The 22,523-nt window shown below is 38.2% G+C and overlaps 1 protein-coding gene across 14 annotated transcripts in view; it reads left to right on the top strand.

Annotated features, from left to right (window-relative positions):
- The window catches only part of FTCDNL1 (formiminotransferase cyclodeaminase N-terminal like), a 130,043-nt gene that overhangs the window by 29,870 nt on the left and 77,650 nt on the right, over window positions 1-22,523 (top strand). For 5 of the 14 annotated variants that reach the window (XR_005020587.1, XM_036857790.1, XM_036857789.1 and 2 more), the window contains exons 1-4: window positions 15,248-15,359; window positions 17,480-17,606; window positions 20,264-20,359; window positions 21,925-22,077. Coding sequence is in view for 11 of the 14 variants with exons in the window: in XM_036857790.1 (XP_036713685.1) it covers window positions 17,492-17,606; window positions 20,264-20,359; window positions 21,925-22,077 (364 nt within the window). In the remaining 3 variants the exon portion in view is untranslated. The other 9 variants (XR_005020585.1, XM_036857786.1, XM_036857782.1 and 6 more) reach the window with 7 other exon arrangements.

The following is a 22,523-nucleotide window of genomic DNA, read 5'->3' as shown; positions in this document are numbered from 1 at the left end:
TTTTGCATAATCACTCATTTTAAAATAATACATTATAGTTACTAAATTATACACTACTTTTATGTAGAGACATACATATTTTCTGAATGCTGTCATGTAATTATTTAGAAATTTTATTCTCAAAACCATGAGTTTTGGACACAGGTTACTTTTTTTCTATTAATACTTTATTTTGAGAGGAAAATATGGCCATTCACATTTTTTTCCAGACCTTCCTGGAGCAATCTGCAGGGCAGCAAGTGGGAATTGGGGGAGTGGGGTGGCATTTGACACATGTAAAACTTGTTAACCATTATGTAAGAAGCGTGGGTCCTTTGTGAGGGTGTAAAGAGTTTCTCAGAGGGAAAATAAAGTGGAACCAGGAGCATCAATGCCCAAAGAGGTAGCCTTCTGACTAGTGTTTGCCTCTTTGTCAAAACTCTAGAAAATAATTTCGGAGAGCAGGTTCTTTGTCTAATTTGCTCAACACTGTACCTCTGGTGTCTAGAACAACAAATATTTGTTGAATGAACAAAGGAGTATACGAATGGATGAATAAGTAGTGATTCCTTTGCACACCTTTTAAATCAAGTTGCCAAATTAACGTTAACAGTCATGGGTAAACTGAAGACGATCCCGCTGATCAGCGAGTGGTGTAGGAAGTAGACACACTGAAGATATTTGAGAGAACAGAACCATGACTGGGATCAGGGAGTCTTGAGGGAAAATGGCCACTTGAGTAAACTGACTTTTCCAAAGCAGATGTAAGTCATGGGAAGACCAGTGATCTATTGACATCAAAAACCTCCTCTTAAAATTATGAATGGGGGAATTCCCTGGCAGTCCAGTGGTTAAGACTCCGTGCTTCCATTGCAGGGGGCACGGGTTTCATCCCTGGTCAGGGAACTAAGATCCTGCAAGCCTTACGGCACAGCAGATGAAGTAAAAAATTATGGATGAAGTATGATAGCTGGGCTTTCCTTTAAAATCATACTTTGAGGGGTAGGGTGGAGGGAACAGGAAAAATAGATGTGGTATAGATGAAATAAAATTGGCTACATGTTGATAATTGTTGAAGCTAGGTGCATGGGATCCATTATACTCTTCTCTACTTTAGTGTTTGAATTTTTCTATGAAAATAAACAACCACACATCCTTCCACTTAAGAGTTTGACATAATAAACATTTATACTGCCTGATAGGTAGATATAGTCTCATCTTAGAAACCCTTCTTATAATATGTAGATTAAGGAAATTTTTTAAAAGATTTGTCTTCATGACAAAAAATTACTTTTAGCACTAGATGCAACAATTATGATGGAAATTGTTACCATATCACTAATATCAGGCTTTTTTTTTTTTAAACATCTTTATTGAAGTATAATTGCTTTACAATGGTGTGTTAGTTTCTGCTTTATAACAAAGTGAATCAGTTATACATATACATATTAATATCAGGCTTTTAATAATCTTGGGGTAAAGCTAAGGAGCTATGCATAGACTTATTTTACACAAAGCTCAAGTCATCCTCAGCACATCTTTGCACTTACTTGGACAAGGGCTGAGGAAGTCAAGGAGATTATTGGAGAGGTAACCAAATAACCAAGGTAACCTTGATAGCCCACCTGCTGTTGGCCATCTGCAGAAAAGACTTAGGTGGGGCCTATCATCAGGTGCTGGACTCAGACTTAGGCCACTGAGGCTGCTGTAACAAAATACCATAGAGTGGGTAGCTTATAAAGAACAGAAATTTATTTCTCACAGTTCTGGAAGCTGGAAGTCTGACATCAGAGTGCCTGTGTGTTTGGGTTCTAGTGAAGGTTCCTCTTCCAGGTCGCAGACTGAAGATTTCTCTCTGTATCCTTTAATAAAGGCATGAATCCTATGCATGAGGCCTCCACCCTCATGACCTGATCACATCTGAAAGGCCCCACCTCCTAATACCATTAGCTTGGGCATTAGGTCTTCAACATATGAATTTTGAGGGGACACAAACATTCAGACTATAGCAAACCCTTTAGTGATTTTCCATTTATCTTAAAATCTAATTCCTTAAGAAGCGACACATGTATATCCCTGCCTTTTCAGGGGGTTTTTTCAGGTCTTTTCAGGTCAGTGATTTGTGACTTCATAAATAAACAGTCTAATATATATTAAGTAATTAAGGTAAAATGAGTTTGAATTCTCAATTTATCTTTAGGCACCATCATAAGTGATGTGATGCATTCAGGTAAGAGATGATGAGAGGAAATGAGGTGATTTTTTTCCTCCTCAAAGGATATTTTCACGAAGATTGATTTGAAAATGTTTGTCATAAAAGTTTAAAAAAACCCCAGCTATATGTTACAGAGTCCTTGGGGCAGGAATTATCTCTCCACAAGTACCTTTTCATTTTCTCATAGCATCTAATAAATAATTCTGTTACACAGTAGACCCCAACACCTTTCTTTGCAACTGTTACCAACGCTATCACCATCCAGTGTGACATGAAAAGAAATGACTCCAATCTTTAATAGTATTAATCTGAAATTTTAAAAGCCAGTCTTGTTATTGAATTAAGAAAATATACAATGGCATCAGTACTAAAACTGAAAACTCATTACTGTAACAGAACAAGGTCAAAATTAAGTGAGCTGTTCCCTTCAAACAGTACCTTAACTCTAGTATTCATTTTCCAGCTGATCCCTCAAATCTACTTACAAGAAGATAGGTTTATAATTCAAACATTATAGGAAGAGGAAATCTAATTTTGACCTTGAGTCAAATTGATGCCAAAGGGAGTTTATGGTTTTCTTTACTTTATAAGCTGTAATTGCAAATACAGTTTTCTTCATCTGAAAAACTATTCCACCCTGAAATTTTCAAACAAAAATAGTTTGCAGAAACGTTGGCAAAAGACATCTTCAAAGGAAACTAACTAGTTTGAATTAGAGAAAGAGGAGAGGGATGGTGGATATTTTTAAAGGGATTATGTTTTCAATATTTTGGGCACTCTAATTCCTGTTGCTTTTTTGAAAATCATTTCTCATTTAAAATTATAAGTAGATTAGTAATTTAAATGTGCTTAATTTTTAAATAAGATAAAAATAACATGAATGCGTATAAGATAACTGTAAGAGAAAAACATGAAAATCTTTTCTTTGAATATTAAATAGAAACAACATTGTCATCAGTAAATGCCATAAAATACTAAAATATATGGGTCCGTATTATGGCATTAATAAAGATATAGAAATGGTATGAAATTCATTTACCAAAAATACTTTGACTGATTATTTTAATTAGAATATTTGATAATATAACATCATGTACAATGCCAATAAATAATGTTGGTTGCCTCAATACTACTTATTATCATGTATCTATAGGTTAAATTTAGAACCATGCCTAAGTTTGAGATTAACTGAGTCATCACCTTTGCTACAACTGTTGCCTAACGTTCAACATAAGACAGGTCAGAATTCTGGTTTTATGAAGTTAATATGTATTTCAGTAGGTGAGGCTTTAGTGTAAAGTAAGAGATTAGCATTAAGTAGAAATGTTATCCCTTTCTTATCTTATTGCAAGCAGGTTTCCAAGTCCTTAACTGATCTTCTCATTTCTTGTAAATATATAACTTTTCTCTGTGTGTGTGTGTATAGTTTTAAAAAATTCTCACACTCAAGTACTTTTTATTCCGGTGAATATTGAACATGGACTTTCATTACCAAAGCCATGTTTGAACAAGGTATCACAAAGGAACCCACCAAATTTGTCTCAAATGTTCTTAGTTTACCTTTGAATTACCTACAGTGATAGTTTCAGTACGAAACAAGAGATACCTGAACCTTGAGAGTACCTAAATATTGGAATAAGGTAGTTCATGTGTCTGCTAAATGGTCATCCTCATGTTAAAGAGAAAGTTCAGAGGTTCTTATTTGTTTCTAGGAAGAAATAATTAAATACAATAAAAACAAAGGAGCTGGAAAACCTATCCAGAAGCATCACATCTCCAGGAACGGCTTCTGTGTCAGATCAGGCTGAAATAGGTTTAGAAAGATAAAGCCATTTCCCAAAAACGATTAGCTCCCCCCACACCCCCCAAAAAGTTCTGCCAGATTAACCAAACCAAAATAAACTAACCCAAAACAAAACAGTCAAAAATAAAGATAAAAGTGGATTTCATAATCATTAAAATTATAGTGGCCATTGTTAATATCCAAGAAAACAATATACCATGTGGTGAGATCCAAACTTATTTTGTTTGTGGAAAACTTAGCATCTCAAGGAATATATATTCTGCAGGCCCTCTTCAGGAAAAGATTGTTTAAAGATATATGATTTATAGAAAGGTTCAGAAAATTGAAACCTAGATTTTTGAATAGTTAGAAGTAGGCACTATCCTCTGAAATTTGAAGAAAATATTTACAAGTAAAATGAACTCTTTCTGCAGAGATGTGTTATATATGGAAAATAAATTGTATTAAGTTTAAAAACTTAACATCTTCTACCTTTGATAACTAGGAGGAGAAGTTAGAGATGGTCTTGTTAGATCCCTAAACTATGCAGGGCAACACTATTCAAATCATCCCTTGGTACCACTCCCAAAAAGAGAATACGGAGGTGGGGCTATTCTCCTACCCAATAGGACAATTCATAGAATCTTAACATATTAAGCTGGAAATTCATAGAATCTTAACCTATTAAGCTGGAAATGACATTACAGAATACCTCGTCCAGCTCCCTCATTTTACAGATATGGAAACTGAGGTGCAGAAAGCCTGAGTCATTTTTCCAATGTTACACACTTGGTGACAGGCTGGAATAAAAATACAGCTTCTTGATCTCTGGTCTGCAGTTTGTTCCACTACGCAACATTGACTAATCTCGGTATCTACTCAGAGCCAGAAATGTGTTATTCATAGCATTGACTGCCTTCTTACAGAGATAATGTGGGTTAAAGAGAGCTAAATGCCATTGCAATTATTGTCGTTGTGGTTGTTAGATTTCACTTCCTGATCCTCCTGCTGGGGCTCTATTTTAAGCCACACAGGCAGGCAAGGTAGTCCACTGTCCTATACCATAAATAATTACTTTGGGGTCAAAACAATTATGTGAAGTTTCCTGCAGGAAGATTTCTTCTCTTTTTAACACCCTTGCCTTCTCCCATTTCCCAAAGTAATAGTAACTTATCTTAGGAAGAAAGGAGCTTGGATATCCAATTGCCCTGGACTGAACCCCACTGGCAATTCTTCCATTTGAAGAGATGAACAAAGGAGATGATCAAGGAACAAAATCTTTTAGTGTATGGCTATGCTAAGTTTATCTCATGGAGAAGAGAAGGAGATTGTATATTGGGATGGGAAAAACAAATAAGAATTATAACCAATTAAACATTTTGCCTATAAAATTAGATTTTAATTACATCTGCTAGTAGAAGTTCTTTTTCCATATCAGTAATCCCATGTAGGTTGCCAGCACTGCCCTTAGAATTTGATGCTCCTGACAGTTTATGCTTGAATATTTTCTTTCAAGTCAAAAAGGAAAAATTCAGATGTTTGAAAAAGAGGAAGAAACTTCAAGTCTATTGTGTTTTGCATCATCATCTTTCAATTTTACTCTCCTTTTAGATTTACAATAGAGGCATATAAATACATATTTAGGCCAAATGCCAAATGGCTTAGTATTATCTCAACAATTTTCAGAGGCTGAAGCTAGATATCATCATAGAATAAACTTCTTGAATATAAGAAGAAATGTGAAATGTAATTGCAATTACCGTTTTACAATAAAAAAATCTCGGTAAACAAATTTAAAAGTTTGATATCATGGTACAGAAACAAATATTCATATTATTATCAATCTATTTCCCTATTTCTCAATTTAAAAACTTAAAAGTTCTTTTTTTTCTATATAAGATCATCAGCTTTCACAGTCTTCCTTAATTTTGCAACACTTTGCTCTTCCAATACTTCCAGCACACAAGGAACTTTTAATTCCAAGTTATAGCTGTGCATTCAAAGTGAATATTCAAATATTAACCAGTGCATTAGAATATCCTTCCTTGTTGGCATTATGCCCTCCTTTGCTGACTGTACAGATGCAGATATGATGATGACGACGTAGGTATGTAGCTATTTGACTTTCCAAAAGCCAAAGGCCAGGCTGTTAGTTTGAAGCCAAATAGAAATTTGGCCAAATACCAAAGTCAACTTACACTAAGTCCATAATTCAGAGTTTGGTAGAACATTTCAATAAGCAAAGAATGTCCTAATTTTTTTTATAGTTTCTCTATTCTCTTTTCCTCCTTTTTGGAGAAATAGCTAGACATTTTAAACTGAAATCAGTGAATTCCTCTAAAATCCACAAGATGGTGCTATAAAGCGGCATTTAAAAAATTTTAAAAACCATATGCCTTCTAGGTGCAATTTTTAGGCAGGACCAAATAAGTACCATTTAATAACATCCAGTATAGATAAATGCTATTTTTAAAAAAGCAATGTAAACGAGATTCGTTGATATAGGGAAGGCATACCTTTACTCCTAATGTTGCTTTCTAATAATTTATCCCATAAATTATACTTCCGTTAACTCTGTTATTGATCTCAAGTTTTAAGAATATATTGTGAGAAGACTGAGAATTGAACTTGGATCTCACTAAGTCTTAATATGAAAAGTACCGGACTGAAACAGAGACCAGAGTTCTAATCTCTGCCCTCCACCTGAATTGCTGCCTCCAGCCATCATTCCGTCTATTCCTGCTGTTCCTAACCAAGGGCAGTTTTACCCCTGGGGACATTTGGCAATGGCTATAGGCATTTTTGATGGTCACAATTTGGCGGGGGGGGGAGGGGGGAGGTTGCTGCTACTGACATCTAGTGGGGAGAGGCCAGGGATGCTCCTAAATATCCTACAATGCACATGACAGCCTCCACGACAAAGGATTATCCTCCACTAATTATCGATAGTGCTAAGATCAAAAAACTTGACCTATCTGTTCACTCCTTTGTTGGTTTGTCTGTTCATTCATTAATTAGTTCATGCATTTATTCACTTATGTGTATACTTATCTACCCATCAGTCCATTAGTTCATCTCTTCTACAAATTTTTATAAAGTGTCTATGATTCAAGACTGGACTAAACTCTGGGGATTAAAAAGACAAGAACTACTTTATTCCTGTTCAGTCTAACAGGGAAAAGAGACACTTATGAAATAATATAACAATAATATGTGATCAGTGTTTCAGTGGTAAGATGTTCTGAGAACACAGCAGAGTATGATGAATTTTGGAGAAGAGGACAGAATTCAGGAAGGCGTCATAGAGGTGGAGATTGTTTATTAGGTGGGTGGAGGGTGGTCATAGAATAAAATTTTGAGCAAAGCACAAGTAAAGCCAGAGACACATAGTAGTTTAAAGTGTGTTGGGTGAGCAGTATACTGTTGCAGTACGAGATTAGACTGAGGAGGAGGGTTAGGAAAAGGAAAGGAGAAAAAGCAGATGGGGCCCCACTGAGAAGGGCCTTGGATTCCACCTTCCAGGCATTGATTTTTTAAAACAGAAGACATATTAGACATGTGGCAATCACTTAAACTTTTTAGTTTCACACCCTTAGAGTATTTGATGAGATATATTTCAGGTTTCCTTTTAGCTTTAAAACTATGTTTTATAATAATAAAGCCAATCCATTAGAAATATTAAATACTGTATATTCTTTGATTTATATTATAACCATCAATAAAAATCACAATATCTCTGAAGAAAATCTTTTTTCATACACAAAATTTGTATTATCACAGATATTTACTTTCATTATAATGAACAAAATATAATATATTCCTATTAATATATTTGGTGTTTATTTTAAGACTGGACATACTTGAGAAGATCAAGCTATCTTACAGAATATACAGTCTTCTGATTGGTTTATTCCTACATCAGTAACTACTTTAGGTTGACCCAGGATAAATTTTTAAAATATCTTTTCCACACACAACCTTCTCTATTATTTGTGCTTTTATCAATAAGTTTTAGATAATCTAATTAGATTGGAGTAGTTTAACATATGTTTTATAATTTGAATAATTACTTCAAAAATGTATTGCGGTCTTTTTTTAAATTTATTTTTTTCATTGAAGTATAGTTGATTTACAATGTTGTGCTGGTTTCAGGTGTACAGCAAAGTGATTCAGTTTTTTTATACATGTTTAAAATATATTCAAAAGAATATATATGTATATCCTTTTTCAGCTTCTTTTCCCATATAGGTTATTACAAAATATTGAGTATAGTTCCCTGTGCTATACAGTAGGTCCTTGTTGTTTATCTATTTTATATATAGTAGTGTGTATATGTTCCTCCCAAATTCCTAATTTATCCCTCCCCCACCTTTCCCCTTTGGTAACCATAAGTTTGTTTTCTAGGTCTGAGTCTGTTTCTGTTCTGTAAATAAGTTCATTTGTACCATTTTTTTTAGATTCCACGTACAATGATATCATATGATATTTGTCTTTCTCTGTCTGACTTACTTCAATTAGTCTGATAATCTGTAGGTCCATCCATGTTGCCGTAAAAAACATTGGGGTCTTTTATGTCTTACACTGATAAATGAAGAAAACTCAAAGATTAACAATTGTTTGAATTTTATTTGAGTAAATTAGTAGCTATCAAGTGGATATTTGATTTTGATTTACAAAATGTATTTTCATTACATATTTTTCATTTAATATTTTAACACTTGTAATATAAATTCAGCTTTAAAATATGGGTAGCTGAGACCGCTGCTACAAACCAGTTCTATTGTCATTCAGAATTTAAGCCCATTGATCAAATGGCATAACATGAAATAAAAGAAAAAAAATTGGATGGGGGGTGCAAAAAAGAAAAATGGGCCCCATATCTAAATAAAATACAAAAATCTCCTGGGAGGAACACTGCCATCCTTTTGCCCCAAATATAGAAATGAAAATACTGATGTCAAAAGTGACAGAGGCACTGAGAAGGGCAGGGCTGTATTACAGTCTTCTGAACTGGTTAGTGATACAGTAACCAAGCCGCTTTCATCCTTGCCTGTTGTCTGACTATAATTGTCTACTCTATTTGATTGCATCTTCTTGAATCCTTTTTTTCTCCTTCCCCCAAATCTTTATCCTTCCGGTTTCTGTACCACATTTCCGCAAGTATTAATTAAAACCCTTGATGGATCATTTCAGATTTGAATATCCATTCGTATTTATTTTCCTCCACAGAAATTACTATTAAAACCAATCCAATAATTTAAAAAGTAGTGTGGGGCTTCCCTGGTGGTGCAGTGGTTGGTTAAGAATCCGCCTGCCAATGCAGGGGACACAGGTTCGAGCCCTGGTCCGGGAAGATCCCACATGCCACGGAGCAACTAAGCCTGTGCGCCACAATTACTGAGCCTGCGCTCTACAGCCCGGGAGCCACAACTACTGAGCCCACGTGCCACAACTACTGAGCCCACATCCCTAGAGCCCGTGCTCCGCAACAAGAGAAGCCACCGCAATGAAAAGCCCGCGCACCGCGACGAAGAGTAGCCCCCACTCGCCTCAACTAGAGAAAGCCCGCGCACAGCAATGAAGACCCAACGCAACCAAAAATAAAATAAATTAAAAAAAAAAAAAAGTGGTGTGGATTTTCCACAGTGCTTGTGTTTTGAGACAGCGTTATGGACTCGATTCAAGATAGAAGGTTAATCTTCAAAAGACGAGAACTTTGTATAATGTTACAAAAAGGGTTTCAAGCCCCACAAAGTAGTTGAAATAGTCAGTGGTTTTCAAAGGCACCTTAGCATTCAGAGAGGGGCCTTGGAAGAAGCAGTAATGGGGGCAAAGTGTAGGACTGCAGGGACACCCCCAGTGCCCACCCCTAACCCCACTTCATCATAAACTCTGCTTCCACCTCTACTGCCTGTTTGTTCCAGATCCAATATTGTTTGAACAAACATTACAAGGAGGTGCCAGATGATTTCTAAGGTCCCTTCTGACCTGAGGTTGTATGAATTTTTATTTTCAAATCTTTTTCAAAAACATAGAACTTAAAGTAAAAGCTGTCAGTAATAACTGAGAGGCACAAGGTAGGATAAAGAAAACATTAAAAACAACAGAACCAAAAAATTTAACTTTTCTACTTCTTCCTATGAAATTAGACATTTTCTATTTAAATGTAATGAAAAGACAATTTAAAAAAGTTAAATCCCTTCAAACACTGAGATATACAGTAAAAGACAAACAGATCAGCAGGAAAACCTTAATTCGAACCTTCAGTTTGAATGTCCTGCAGAGATAGACCTTGGAGATCTGCCCAAGAGCAGGAGAGCTGGTTCTCTCCAGAAGGGGTCCTTTTCAAAGCAAGGGGTGACACATGGGAATTAGGGCATGCAGACATCACAGGATGCTTCCGTTCAGGGTGTCTGATTCCTGTGCATACGGGAGATTACCCTCTTGGTGTCAGTAAGAGTTGACATTCACTTAGATATACATACATAGGACATTAAACAACAGTAGCACAGAAGTGCCTACAAGTGCACAGAGCATGACTGGACACTACTGGACTGTCACAAGATGTGTCGTTTTTCTTAATAAAAGTTGGCAGTCATCACCCCCTGGTTGGATTTTTTTTTTTTTTTTGGCTGCGTTGGGTCTTCGTTGTTGTGCACGGGCTTTTCTCTAGCTGCGGCGAGTGGGGGCTACTCTTCGTTGCAGTGCGCGGGCTTCTCTTGTTGCAGAGCACGGGCTCTAGGCGCGCAGGCTTCAGTAGTTGTGGCACGTGGGCTCAGTAGTTGTGGCTCGCAGGCTCTAGAGCACAGGCTCAGTAGTTGTGGTGCACGGGCTTAGTTGCTCCATGGCATGTGGGATCTTCCCAGCCCAGGGCTCAAACCCGTGTCCCCTGCATTGGTAGGCAGATTCTTAATCACTGCGCCACCAGGGAAGCCCTGGTTGGAATTTTTAAGTAAATATTCATTGATTAAACCTCATAATGCAACAAAAATTCATGTTACTTAGAGGACAGCGTTTCTAAACATTCTCAGTATTTTTCTGGAGATAAGATACATTTTGTGAATTATAATAGTTTTAGAAATAATCTTAATGTAGTCCCATAAGTTAAGACACATTTTCAGCAAAAACTCAAGTCTATTTTAGGGATTGCTCTTCATCTGCAATATAACTAATAGGTATAAAAAAACCAAAAAACAGCTTTGGAGAGAGGCTCTGGGAGACACTTTATTCCATTCAACACCTAGCCTCCATAATAAAGGAATGCACAATGGAATGACCACAGGGAAGGTGGAAAAGGAAAGGAATGAATTAAGGGATGAATGGATCATAGACTTACTTTTTTGGCCAGTACATGAGATATTCTGGCTGTGAAGGAATAGAATGCATAACCAGTGATTCCAATTTAAGCTAATAACTATGCTTACATTGTGCTCTACTGGTTTTTCATGATAAAGAAAAATAAAGAGATCAGCTAACAAGAGAGGAAGAATCCAGTCCATATTGTGTAAAGGGAAAGACATTTCCCAAATATTAAGATGAAAACTTGTTAATTCTGGGAATTTTGCTGTTTTTTCCCCCTTGATTCAGACAAAAGTGGCTAGAGATCCATTTCCCATAATTAAGGCAAAGACGTAAGGGCAATGGCGTTATTTCTGTTAGTTGCTGTAGCATCTTTGGATATCAAACTCCTTTTCTTCATTTAAAATAAATGAATAGCATAGCTTCCTCCACTCCAAACTAAATAAGGCAGCAGTGAAACCCATTTGCTATTTTAGAAAATGACTAATAGAACACATATTTCATAATGTCACATGATTCAAATAATTTATTACTCACAAGCAATTAAAACCACTTCTGCACTTAACTTGTCCTAGAATGACAACTAAAGTCACTCTTTTTTAATTCTTCATTTATCAGACCACATTTATATGGAAGAAGAAACAAAATCTTCTCATGTTCCATGAGGAGGGAAGAAGGCAGAATGAAATCTGACATAGTGTAAAAATATGGTGAAAGTGTAATCTTAGAAAAATTGCACAAGGAATTAGACTTCTGTCTTTTTTTTCTTTTTTTTTTGGCTGTGCTGCCCAGCTTGGGGTCTTAACCCTGCCCCCCACTGCCCCCCAGCTCCCCCTCCCCTTCTCCCCCCTCCCCCCCCAGGAATAGAACCCGTGCTCCCTGCAGTGGAAGCTTGGTGTCCTAACCACTGGACCACCATGGAATTCCCTACACTTCTGTCTTTCTTTTTTTTTTTTTTTTTTTTTCACTTCTGTCTTTCTAAGGGAAATTCTCTACTCATATTTCCCTGAACACAGATAAATGCTAGAATATGAAAAGAGAAAAAAGATTCATTGTAGTAATTAAAATGTTCTTTGAAACAGTATTTCAAAATTCCACAGCACAGTTGGAAGCTTTCTAATTACCATATTCTGAAATGCATCAGGTAAGTAGGTAGTGAAATGGATTAAGTTAGTAAAGTTGATTCTTTTGCTTGTTCTAATAAGGGCTTGCCTTCTTTTGTGATAAGTTGGCCGAGTCTCCTATATATGGAACTCTTGAACAAACTGTAAATTATATGTATCCGCTGGCCTGGAAATTTCTACCCTTGATATTTTTGGTTCTGTTGCCCATTTGGGGGGCCAGAAGAGAGGATGCAGGCGAGGCAGAGTGGTGCAGTTTCCGCTCAACCCTACAAATCAGAAACAGGCTGGCATGAAGGGGAACACAACCACAGGGCAGGGATCAGGGTGAGGTGAGTGTGAGTGAGTGCAAGTGCAGGGTAGGATCCTGCTTTACTTAAAATTTTGATATTTTGTTTAGCACTGATTTCTTATTTTGTATTAATTTTGACTTCTTAAAATATTGCATTACCGAATTTTTTGGCACCCACTTATATTTTGTGCCCAAGCTGAATGCCTCCCTCGCTCACCCTAGTCCTGGCTCCCTCAAGCAGTACTGGGCTCTCCATTCAAGTAGCTCTATGGAGCCACACTAGAGCACAGTCTCTCCCTTTCACCCGCCTCGACTCGGATGGGCCAGGGAAGGCTTTTACAAGAGCTACGTTCTCCCTGCTTGCAAAACTGAAAATGAAGAGTACAGAAAAGTGTCCTCCTCTTTGTCTCATAGGGAAGCTATGGGAGTGTAGGAAGCAGTTGTCATTGATGGAACTGACACTGGGACTTTTAGCTGTTCTCTCTTCTAGTACTTATTTGTTTCTGGACAGGATCCATGATGAGCAAAAGAACTAATGCCCTGAATGTGGATTTATTAGCAGGAGAAATGAGGAGTCAGAATAACACATTCACCCAAAAAGTATGAAAAAAATCCCTCCAAAGCATGCTAAGTTAAATAAAAATGAGAGGCTTGATATACATACATTGTAAATGTGACATAAACTCTTTTAAAGCATGAAATGGGCAGGATTACATGTGATAGAGCTAAACTAACACCAAGGGTACTTTTCCATTCTTGAAGAGGTCAAAATAATACTTCCAATCTCATTGCTAAACTTCTCATCAGCCTTGCTGGTATCTGTCTCCTTGCCTTTTAAAAAAAGATATGCTTACAGTCTTCAGGCAGGGGCAGATGCTGCCCCCCTTACAAAAGAACCCTGGGGCCCTGGTTCCTCTCCATTTGTGTTTGACATGAGTAGAGCGGAGAAAGGGACTAAAGTTTACTGAGTAACTCCTCTGTGTTGATGCTTTCAGAAGCATTATCTTACTTGATGCCCCAGCAGCCCTGGAAGAGAGAGTGGTTCTCACAAAGAGGATTAGGAGATGCAGGGAGGAAGATTTAGTCCTGGCAGGTGCTACAGCTAGAACCATGAAGCCCCTAGGTGTCACACTGTTTTCTCTGGAGGGATATGATAAGACTAGGTGTAATGTTACTACTCTGTCTTTCGTTTTAGCAAGTCATCTCATCATACGATTGTTGGAAAGGTGAAATACAGGAGCTTCAGTTCCATTGTCTTCCATGGAAGGAAACTTAGGATACTGCAGAACTTTTTGGAAATTGGAAGTTAAAGTTATAGGCAATAAAATTTCTTGAAAGAAGAGAAAGTTGGGGATGTCGATCTGGTTAAAGAGCTCTCAAAATTATCTGCTGGCATTAGATGGGTATTGGTTTTTAGGCATTAACATGAGTATAAATCTATTTTATGCATTTCTATGCAGAGTCAATAGAAAAAAACCCTAAATATATATTTAATTCCTTAGGGTCCCAAAGCATTTTGAGGATTTAAACTGATAAACCAACCTCAAAGGGACTGATTCTTGCAACTAAAACACAGACACCTCTGGGGTGAAATGTGGCAACAGTTTGACAGGCATAGCAGTAGCTTAGGCCAGAAAGGATTTATCCAATTAAAATTATGGGATGAATTCTGGCTGGCAGAATGTAATTACCAGACTTGGAATGGATCCAGGATCCTGAGGTTAACACCCCTCCTCTTGCCAACAACCCTCCTACCTGCCAACACTCTGAGATGGAGAAGGCTGGATCTGACACAATCGCACATAATACTGTTGTGACATCTAAGTACAATGATGATGATGTGAGAAGCATCATGAACCTGATTTTTTTTAACACTCATTATGTTACTTATTTTTATGCCACATTAGGCTAGAAACCAAATGTCCACATAAATGTTAATTTCCTCAAATCTGTGTTTAAAAAGTATAATTAGAAAATAAAAAATAGATTTAAAAATTAATTTATTCCGCCAAAGTAGTTATTTAGTGATTATTTCACTTCAGGAACGAAATTGGATCAAAATGGTGACATTTAATCCTTGTTACATTAAAAAAAAAATAGGTCCTGATTTTTTGGAAGAGAAATGTATTCTCAAGGTTCACTGGCCTAAAAAGAAGGGAAATGCTTAATGCCTGGTTCCTACTCACTGTAACTTAGACTAAATGGGTATATGCTTTTGTCTTGGGGTGGGTCCAGACCATATTCGCAAATCGCTCGCGGGCAGTATTTCTCAAAAGGGAATTTATCAAAGATGCGTTTGTGTGTAAACCGGGGAAAAGAGCCCCCTGCTGGTGTAGGATCAGTGGGTAATGACCTCATCATTAGATTCTAATGCCCTTTTAAAAAGTCACCCATTTACTAGAGAATTGTGGAGAGTTACAGGTTAAAGCAGGTGGGGCGGGAAAGCAATTCTAGAGAGAACGTTAAGCTCTCCGGGACGCCTGCACGCGCTCGGGGCCGGTGGGGTCGGGTGGGGTCAGGGAGGGAACTGCAGAGCCGAGCCGGCGGGCGGCGGGGCTGGAGCGCGCCCGGGCGCCCGGGAGGCGGGGCCAGCGACGGAAGCTGCGCGCCGGTCACGCGCGGCGACTCCGGCTCGGCGCCGTTCTACCCCGCCGCCCTCCGCGCCAGCAGGTGGGTCCCCCAAACCGCGGAGCAGCCGGCGTGGTCGCAGGTTCGAGGCGGGCCCGGGGCAGCGCCGCCGCCGGCCGACCTTCGCTCCGGGGCCCGCCGCCCGCGGACGCTGATACCCCTGGTGGAGTCTCCCGGGGCCCTCAGCGAGTCCCTCGGGTTACCTTTCGGCCCACGTGGCTCTGGGCCACTGCACACCAGAACCTGGGCGGGACCGCGCAGGGGGTCCCAGCGACGGTGTCTGCCCCAGACTTCGCACTACGGCCTCCTCGGCGAGCCTCTGCCGCCCTAAAAGTGCCGACGGTGGTGCGTGCGCAGGACACAGGTGATGTGGCAGAGCCATCGCGAACTGCTCAGCTCCTCAGGGGCCCAGCCGGTTCCTCCGGGGGAGGCAGGTTTTAGGTCTCTCGCCGGAAGTACTCCCAAAGGTGATCGAAGTGGTGGGAGGACTAGGATCACACTCTCTCAAACCACAAAGTGTTTGGGGTCTTGCTCGGGGTCACATTCTTAGAGGCCAAGGGAGAGAAAGACTTCCCCTTCTTACTAACAAGCCTGACTGCTTGCCAAAAGCTTGATATTGCCCCTAGTTTCAGCTTTTGCGGTGAAGGTGGATTTTTCTAACACCATCTTTGTGTGATTTAGCTGTCCACAGGGAATAAAAATGTGGAATGAGAGGATGAAACTAATCCTTTCTTTTGCACTGTTAGGGGTTGCCATAAACACCATTTGTTAAAAAGCATAATTATGTTGGGAAAGTGCCTGATGAGACAATTAAGCTACATAAACACACTGAAAACAAATGAAAGCCAGAAGACGCCCACACCCCTTGTGTAAAGCAATTTTTTGTTTACATAAAAACGAGAGATGTCTGAGCTGCTTTATTACAACAGTGTTATTAATGTCTACAAAATCCTAATGACCGTATTTTTTATGAATTTTCAATCATGAGATGATGGTCACAATATGAAAACCTGAACTAACCATGAAGCCCTGTATCCCCTCTTAGGTTAAAGTGATCAGGCCAACGAACAATCCTAGTGAACAGAAGCCAGTGGATTTATGCATGGAGAACACTATTAATGGCACCACAGCATGTTAGCTTAAACTTATGAGCTTAACGTGTGTCTCAGAGTTGGACATCATTCCCTGCAGTATCCCCACACGGAGAACATTACGTGCCACAAAATGACCCTCATCAAATATTTGCTGATCGAGTTCATGAGGGCCACATTCACTTTTAGCTATATTTAAAAGAGGCCGAAATATGATGGCCTGATCTTAAAAAGGGGAATTATTTTCTTTTTGTTTTGAGATATTGAAATTTCTTTAGTTCATAGTATCATTTGGGGTATAGAAAGGTAACTAGTTGAAAATGCCATTCTAGAGTACTAAGGAGAATCAAAGCAACCACCAAAGCTTGTGTGGAATCATTCCATTTTCAACAAAATCAGTCACATTTTTGGCTGATTATTGAGTAACATATCAGAGTAGTCCATGTCAGTTCAAGGTACAGAGTCCTGTGAAACAAGATTTTAAGCTGATATAGGGACTGTGGAGATCAAAGTACAAGAGAAACTTAGTCATAGAGTTGTCATTTAAAGCCCCCAAATGAGTCCCTTTTGTTAGTTCATATACTGCCCATGGCATGGCCTGTAGAGATACCCTTTCTCTCTGTCAGAATAGTTTTTGTGAGAATCAGCATATTAAGTAATCTGCCTCATTTCTCTTTTCTGCATTTCCCTAGTAATCTCATTTAACAAAAGTATCATGCCTGTTTGAAAACAGGATTAAACTGTGGAAGACAATTCTTAAAGGGAGTAACATACTTTAATGAAGAAGTTTCACAGGACAGAATTCAGACTGAGTAACTTGATGGTTATTTTCTAGTGTTGTTACTATCTTCGTATGTTCATATGTGCATGACCACATATACATGGTTTCCTGGTTGAGTCAATCTGAGGATTTTATCCTTTAGGTGTTACTGAGGAATGAAATAGTGAAGTATTCATATTATGACTGCCTGGTTTCCAAAAAGCTATGATTTTTTAAAAAAGTTTAATGAACGTGAAAATATGAATGAACTGTAGAAACCAAAATGAAGGCTTCTTTTTCTCCTACTCTAGACGAAAATTACCATGTCTTCTTCCAGACTGGGGCTCCGTTTGGCTGTCTGTTTATTAAACATTTCAGAAGCCAGAAGAAAATACATTGTTGAGAACGTAGCGAAAGCAGCTCTTCTTGAAAAAAATGGTAGGAACAACAGGCAATTGAAGTGAATATGTAGTGTTTTGATAATACAGTAATTTTTGTACTCTGCTAACAATGTCTATAGAACACTCTTCTTCTTTCTTCTTGAATTTCCCCCCTTGTTCTTGGGCTGTTATAGCTTCTGCAGGACTCCAGGATACTGAGATAGACGACTTACTCAGATGCACATATGCTCTTTTCCAAACGCCTGCATACAATCCACAGCATATTTCTTCACATTGGAGAGAGTGTCTGAAATGCACATTATTCAGGATATTGGCAGGCTCCTGAGGAGGATATATTTACATAAAGGTTTAATGTTTCCCTCATGGGCCATTTATATGATCATTAATAGAATGAGCATAATTGTATATTATGCTTTTTATTCAGCAGGTTAAACAAAAAATAAACTTACCAAATATCAAGTACTCTTCAAAAGCACTCCTGCCACTAAAGCCCATGCTGTCATTGCAGCATTAATATTTCTACTCCATTTTCTCCACATAAAGACTCTTAGGCAGTTGCATTTAAATGATGTGTGTATGATTACTCTGCGATTCAATTCAGAAGACTGAAACTCAAGCCTCCTTACTCCCTGGGCCAGTATTTACTATAAGAGATACTACTCTCTCTTTTTTTTTAACCCTTGTTAAAATGTTCATGTGATGACATACAGTTCTAGACATTTGTTTTTACTTTCACACATACACAGAACATAGTGTATTTATAGACTTACAATCACTTAACTTTGTTATTTGAAATCAACAGCTTTTTGGCAACAGGTGAACACTAGGGTCACAGCCCTAAAGCATTTGAGACAGTCAATTTTAATTTCTGATTGTCATTTTTTATTTGGTTATTGCTTTTCATGAGGGAGAAGTGTTTTCCCCCAGCCCGTTTCTAACGCTGAGCACATTTAAGTTACTGTCTTGCAACTTTGAGGGAGCTGGAAATGTCTGTGAAAATTCCTGATAATTTCTGATAAGAAAGCTCCTCTGGAGTCAGTGTGCAGCTGTGCTTTTGCATTCTCTTTGCAGTAAGAGCCAGCTTGGGCCCCTCATTGTCAGATAGTACATCTAATGGGATTGGGTGAATGTGCAGAGACATATTCTGTGATTAAGTGACTGGGCAGAGACATTTGTGGAAGCCACACACTGATGGATGCCTGGGTCTCAACTCACAGTTTTTATCAGCTTATTAGTGACAGCAGCTCAAATGGAATTATAGCTATTACACTCCATTACAAATACCAAACAAGTTACTTCTGCTGAGGTTCATACTGACAGCTCCTCCTGCCAGCAGTAATTTTTTTTCTATGTGCATGCTTAAGAAATTTCAGGAGAGAGTGTTTCATTCTTTCAGCATTTGATTCAATTGAATCATATGAAACTGAGAATAAAAGCTTTTCTGAAGAAGATTTAGAATGAAAAAATAAAATAAAATCGTTTCTTTTCTTCTAAAAGCTTAAGTATGTTGAAAAAATACATAAAAAGAGGTTGTATGATCGTGTTCCTACTCCACCTTTCATAGTTTTAAAAATGCAGGGAAGGTAGCACTAGTTAAGAAAATGACCTGCTGTTTTACAAATACTTTAAAGGCATTTATTTTTAAGTGAGTGGAATAAAACTGTATCACCTATATTTTTTCCAATTAAGCAATGTGAAAACATTTAAATGACCTAAAAGGTCTTATGGAAGGAAAGCTGAATTATAAATTTTAGACCTACACCAGGGCAGCTCTCTGTAGATGCTCATTTGGCTATGAGTGAGTGACATAAGTTTATCTTTTCATGTTATTAAAATTAATAGTGCGGGGCTGCTGTAAGCTCTGTAGTTGCTGTGTGTAACTTATTTTTCCTCTCCTCTGAAAAGATTAATTGTTAAGCTGCCAGGGGACAGGGCGACAAAGGTATAATGGCATAGTGAAAGGTTTAATTACCGTCTGAAAACTTTTGTCCTTCACTTTGAATTTGCTTTTGTAGGCATACGAGGAACTTTTAAGGAGCCTGAACCAGGCTTGTAAACTTCAAAAATAACTACAGGGTTATGTGTGGTTGCCATACAAGGGTATGGCAGCTTTCTCCTTCAGGTTACACATTCAAGTGAGTCACAAGCTGCTGAAGGCTGGAAGTCGTTAACATCTGAAGGCTGTTGGTGGCCTTTGAAAAGGAGATGGTGGAGTCAGAACAGTTTCTAATAGGCAGGTGCACGTATCCCAGAAACCTCTGCTCCAGGCACTAATTGGCCTATCCTAGTTTTTCCAGATGTTAGATTTTGATTTCTGGGTTTGGAAGGAAAAATTGACAAGGCCTAGAAGATGAGATTGATAAGGAACAGAATTTAGAGTGATATGATCTGGCGATTGAAAGAAGAGCTACCGTCTTAGTCTGAGTTAAGAGAACTTTGGCAAGTTCAGAAGCAAGTGCCGGAAAAGTTCTCTCATAGACACCAAAGCCTAGTATCTGAGCTGAGCCGTCTGCTTGTAGTGGGCATTACTGTCTACAAATTTCATGATTAGTCAGTGTCACTTCAGAGGTCACCCCCCAGAATTTTTCTCTTAAACTATTAAACTATTTCTATTTAATTATATCAGAAGAAATAAAGTATTAAGATTTCATCACAGAAAAAAATTGTTGCATTTATGTGTTGTTTTCTTTATAGGGCAGAAACATCCTGAGGTATCAGTGCTCAACATATTTTCTGATCAAGAGTACAACAGATCAGTCATTACAATAGCAGCTTCTGTTGCTGAGTTAGGTAAGATTTCAGTTTCTTTTTTTTTACATATGTCTTTTGGCAAAGGGTCAGCTTCAGGTACACCTGAATGCTCTTTAATCACTGATTTCCTGTGTTAATCTGGATACTCCCCTCCATTACATAGGGAGTCTACCTCAAAACTGCATATCATCATTTTTCTGAACATGTACCTCTCAAACATTTCCCATTTCCTCTTCATTAAAATGAACCTTGGGGGTCCAGTATTTAATAAGATTCTTTCCTTGAAGATGATCACATATCCTTTATGGTTAAGAAAAATATCTTCAGGTTTTAACCTGTGAAGTCATAGTGTTGAAGTCAGCCTTGATTTCACTGATAAGTTGACATGGAATGAAACATGCTAAGAAGTTGTGTTTTGGGTTGGGAGCCTGACATCTTGAGTTGATCCGCTGGGTGAAATGAAATGCGTTTCAAGTCTTCTGTTTTAAGGTTTAGTGGGACAACTTGAATTTGAAGGTTCATAATTGTTTAAACAAAAACCTGTATTATTTTAGTATTGCTTGGTAAAGGGTTTAAAATATTTTCTTTTTTAAAAAAAATTAATTAATTTATTTATTTTTGGCTGCGTTGGGTCCTGGTTGCTGCGTGCGGGCTTTCTCTAGTTGCAGAGAGCGCGGGCTACTCATTGTTGCGGTGCACGGGCTTCTCATTGCGGTGGCTTCTCTTGTAGCGGAGCACCAGCTCTAGGTGTGCGGGCTTCAGTAGTTGTGGCTCGTGGGCTCTAGAGTGCAGGATCAGTAGCTGTGGCTCACGGGCTTAGTTGCTCCACTGCATGTGGGATCTTCCCGGACCAGGGCTCGAACCTGTGTCCCCTGCATTGGCAGGCGGATTCTTTACCACTGCGCCACCAGGGAAGTCCTAAAATATTTTCAAATAAACTTGACTTCAACTTAGCAGATTGTCTTTTTTCAAAAGGTATATTTGTTTGGAAAACAAAGAGCTGATGGATAGTTCCCAGCAGATGTAGGACCGATTATCTTCCTTGTTGTTTAGCTCTCTTGCCAAATGGTCGTACTGCACTGTGAATAAAAACTCAGAGTAATAACATAACACTCTGAGGTGTCTATAATATGTATTTAGATAGAATAATTTAATGAAAAATCTAATTTTAAGAGCAAAACTAAAATACTTATGCTTTTAAAAATTTATGTTTGTGTGTATATTTTATTATAAATTCATAAAATATTCTGAAAATAACAAGGAATTTTATCAGATTAATTTGATAAAATTGAAAAAATTTAAAGTAACCAGTTGTAAAAAAATACAATACAAAGTGTCTTAAGACTGATAAACTTTGTATACTTCCTCCACTTTGGGGAGTAAAGAGTTAGAAGAAATGTGAAACTTTATGACACTTGGGAGGTGGGGAGAGGGGAAATGTTGGGTCTTTCATTTTTCTTTATTTTGGATGGAAAAACAATCTTCTATACATATTACAGAAAAACAACTGGTGGGACAATAATAAATATAGCTACTTCTTTAGATGCGATTGAAAGTTTAATGATTTTTTTTTTTTTTTTTTTTTACAATTTTACATTTTTAAGGCAATTCCATTCTGGCTGCCTGCCTGGAGGCCTTCCAGTCAATTGATATGGAGGTTCAAGAGGGGATCCATCCTTGCCTGGGAGCAGTGGACCTGATTCCCATTTACCCTCTCTCTGGTATTGGAGTGGAAGAGTGTGGAGCTGTGGCCAGAAGTAAGAGAAAGTTTGGGGTAGTGTGTTATTCCTTAATGGAAACCATTTTTACAAGTCAGAACAGCTTGTGACAATATAATCACTCCTCAGTTCCCTGGGAAAAGTCAACCTTGAAGAATTGTATCAACAGTAAGCTTCCATGGGTTGCAGTGGCACACTGTGTCGTTGTGACTCGTCCTTCCACTTTCTACCCTGTGACACTCTGGAATACTAAATGCTGTGGGATGCAGCAAATCAACCATTGTGTCCCTTACAAATTCACGATAGACCATGAGGAGACAACATTAGAACTCTAATGAGTTCTTTAGACTCTTTGGGGCAGAATGATGGTGTGTTTCACCCATCTGTGTCCTATTCTCTTGAGCAGGAGTAATGATGAGGTTGAAAACCCACTTAAATGTTAACTCCTACCCCTTTTTCCTCTGATTTTTTTTTTTTTCTTTTTT

Source organism: Balaenoptera musculus, chromosome 7, assembly GCF_009873245.2.
Source record: "Balaenoptera musculus isolate JJ_BM4_2016_0621 chromosome 7, mBalMus1.pri.v3, whole genome shotgun sequence".
Taxonomy (NCBI): Eukaryota; Metazoa; Chordata; class Mammalia; order Artiodactyla; family Balaenopteridae; genus Balaenoptera; species Balaenoptera musculus.
This window is presented reverse-complemented; position numbering and strand designations above follow the sequence as displayed.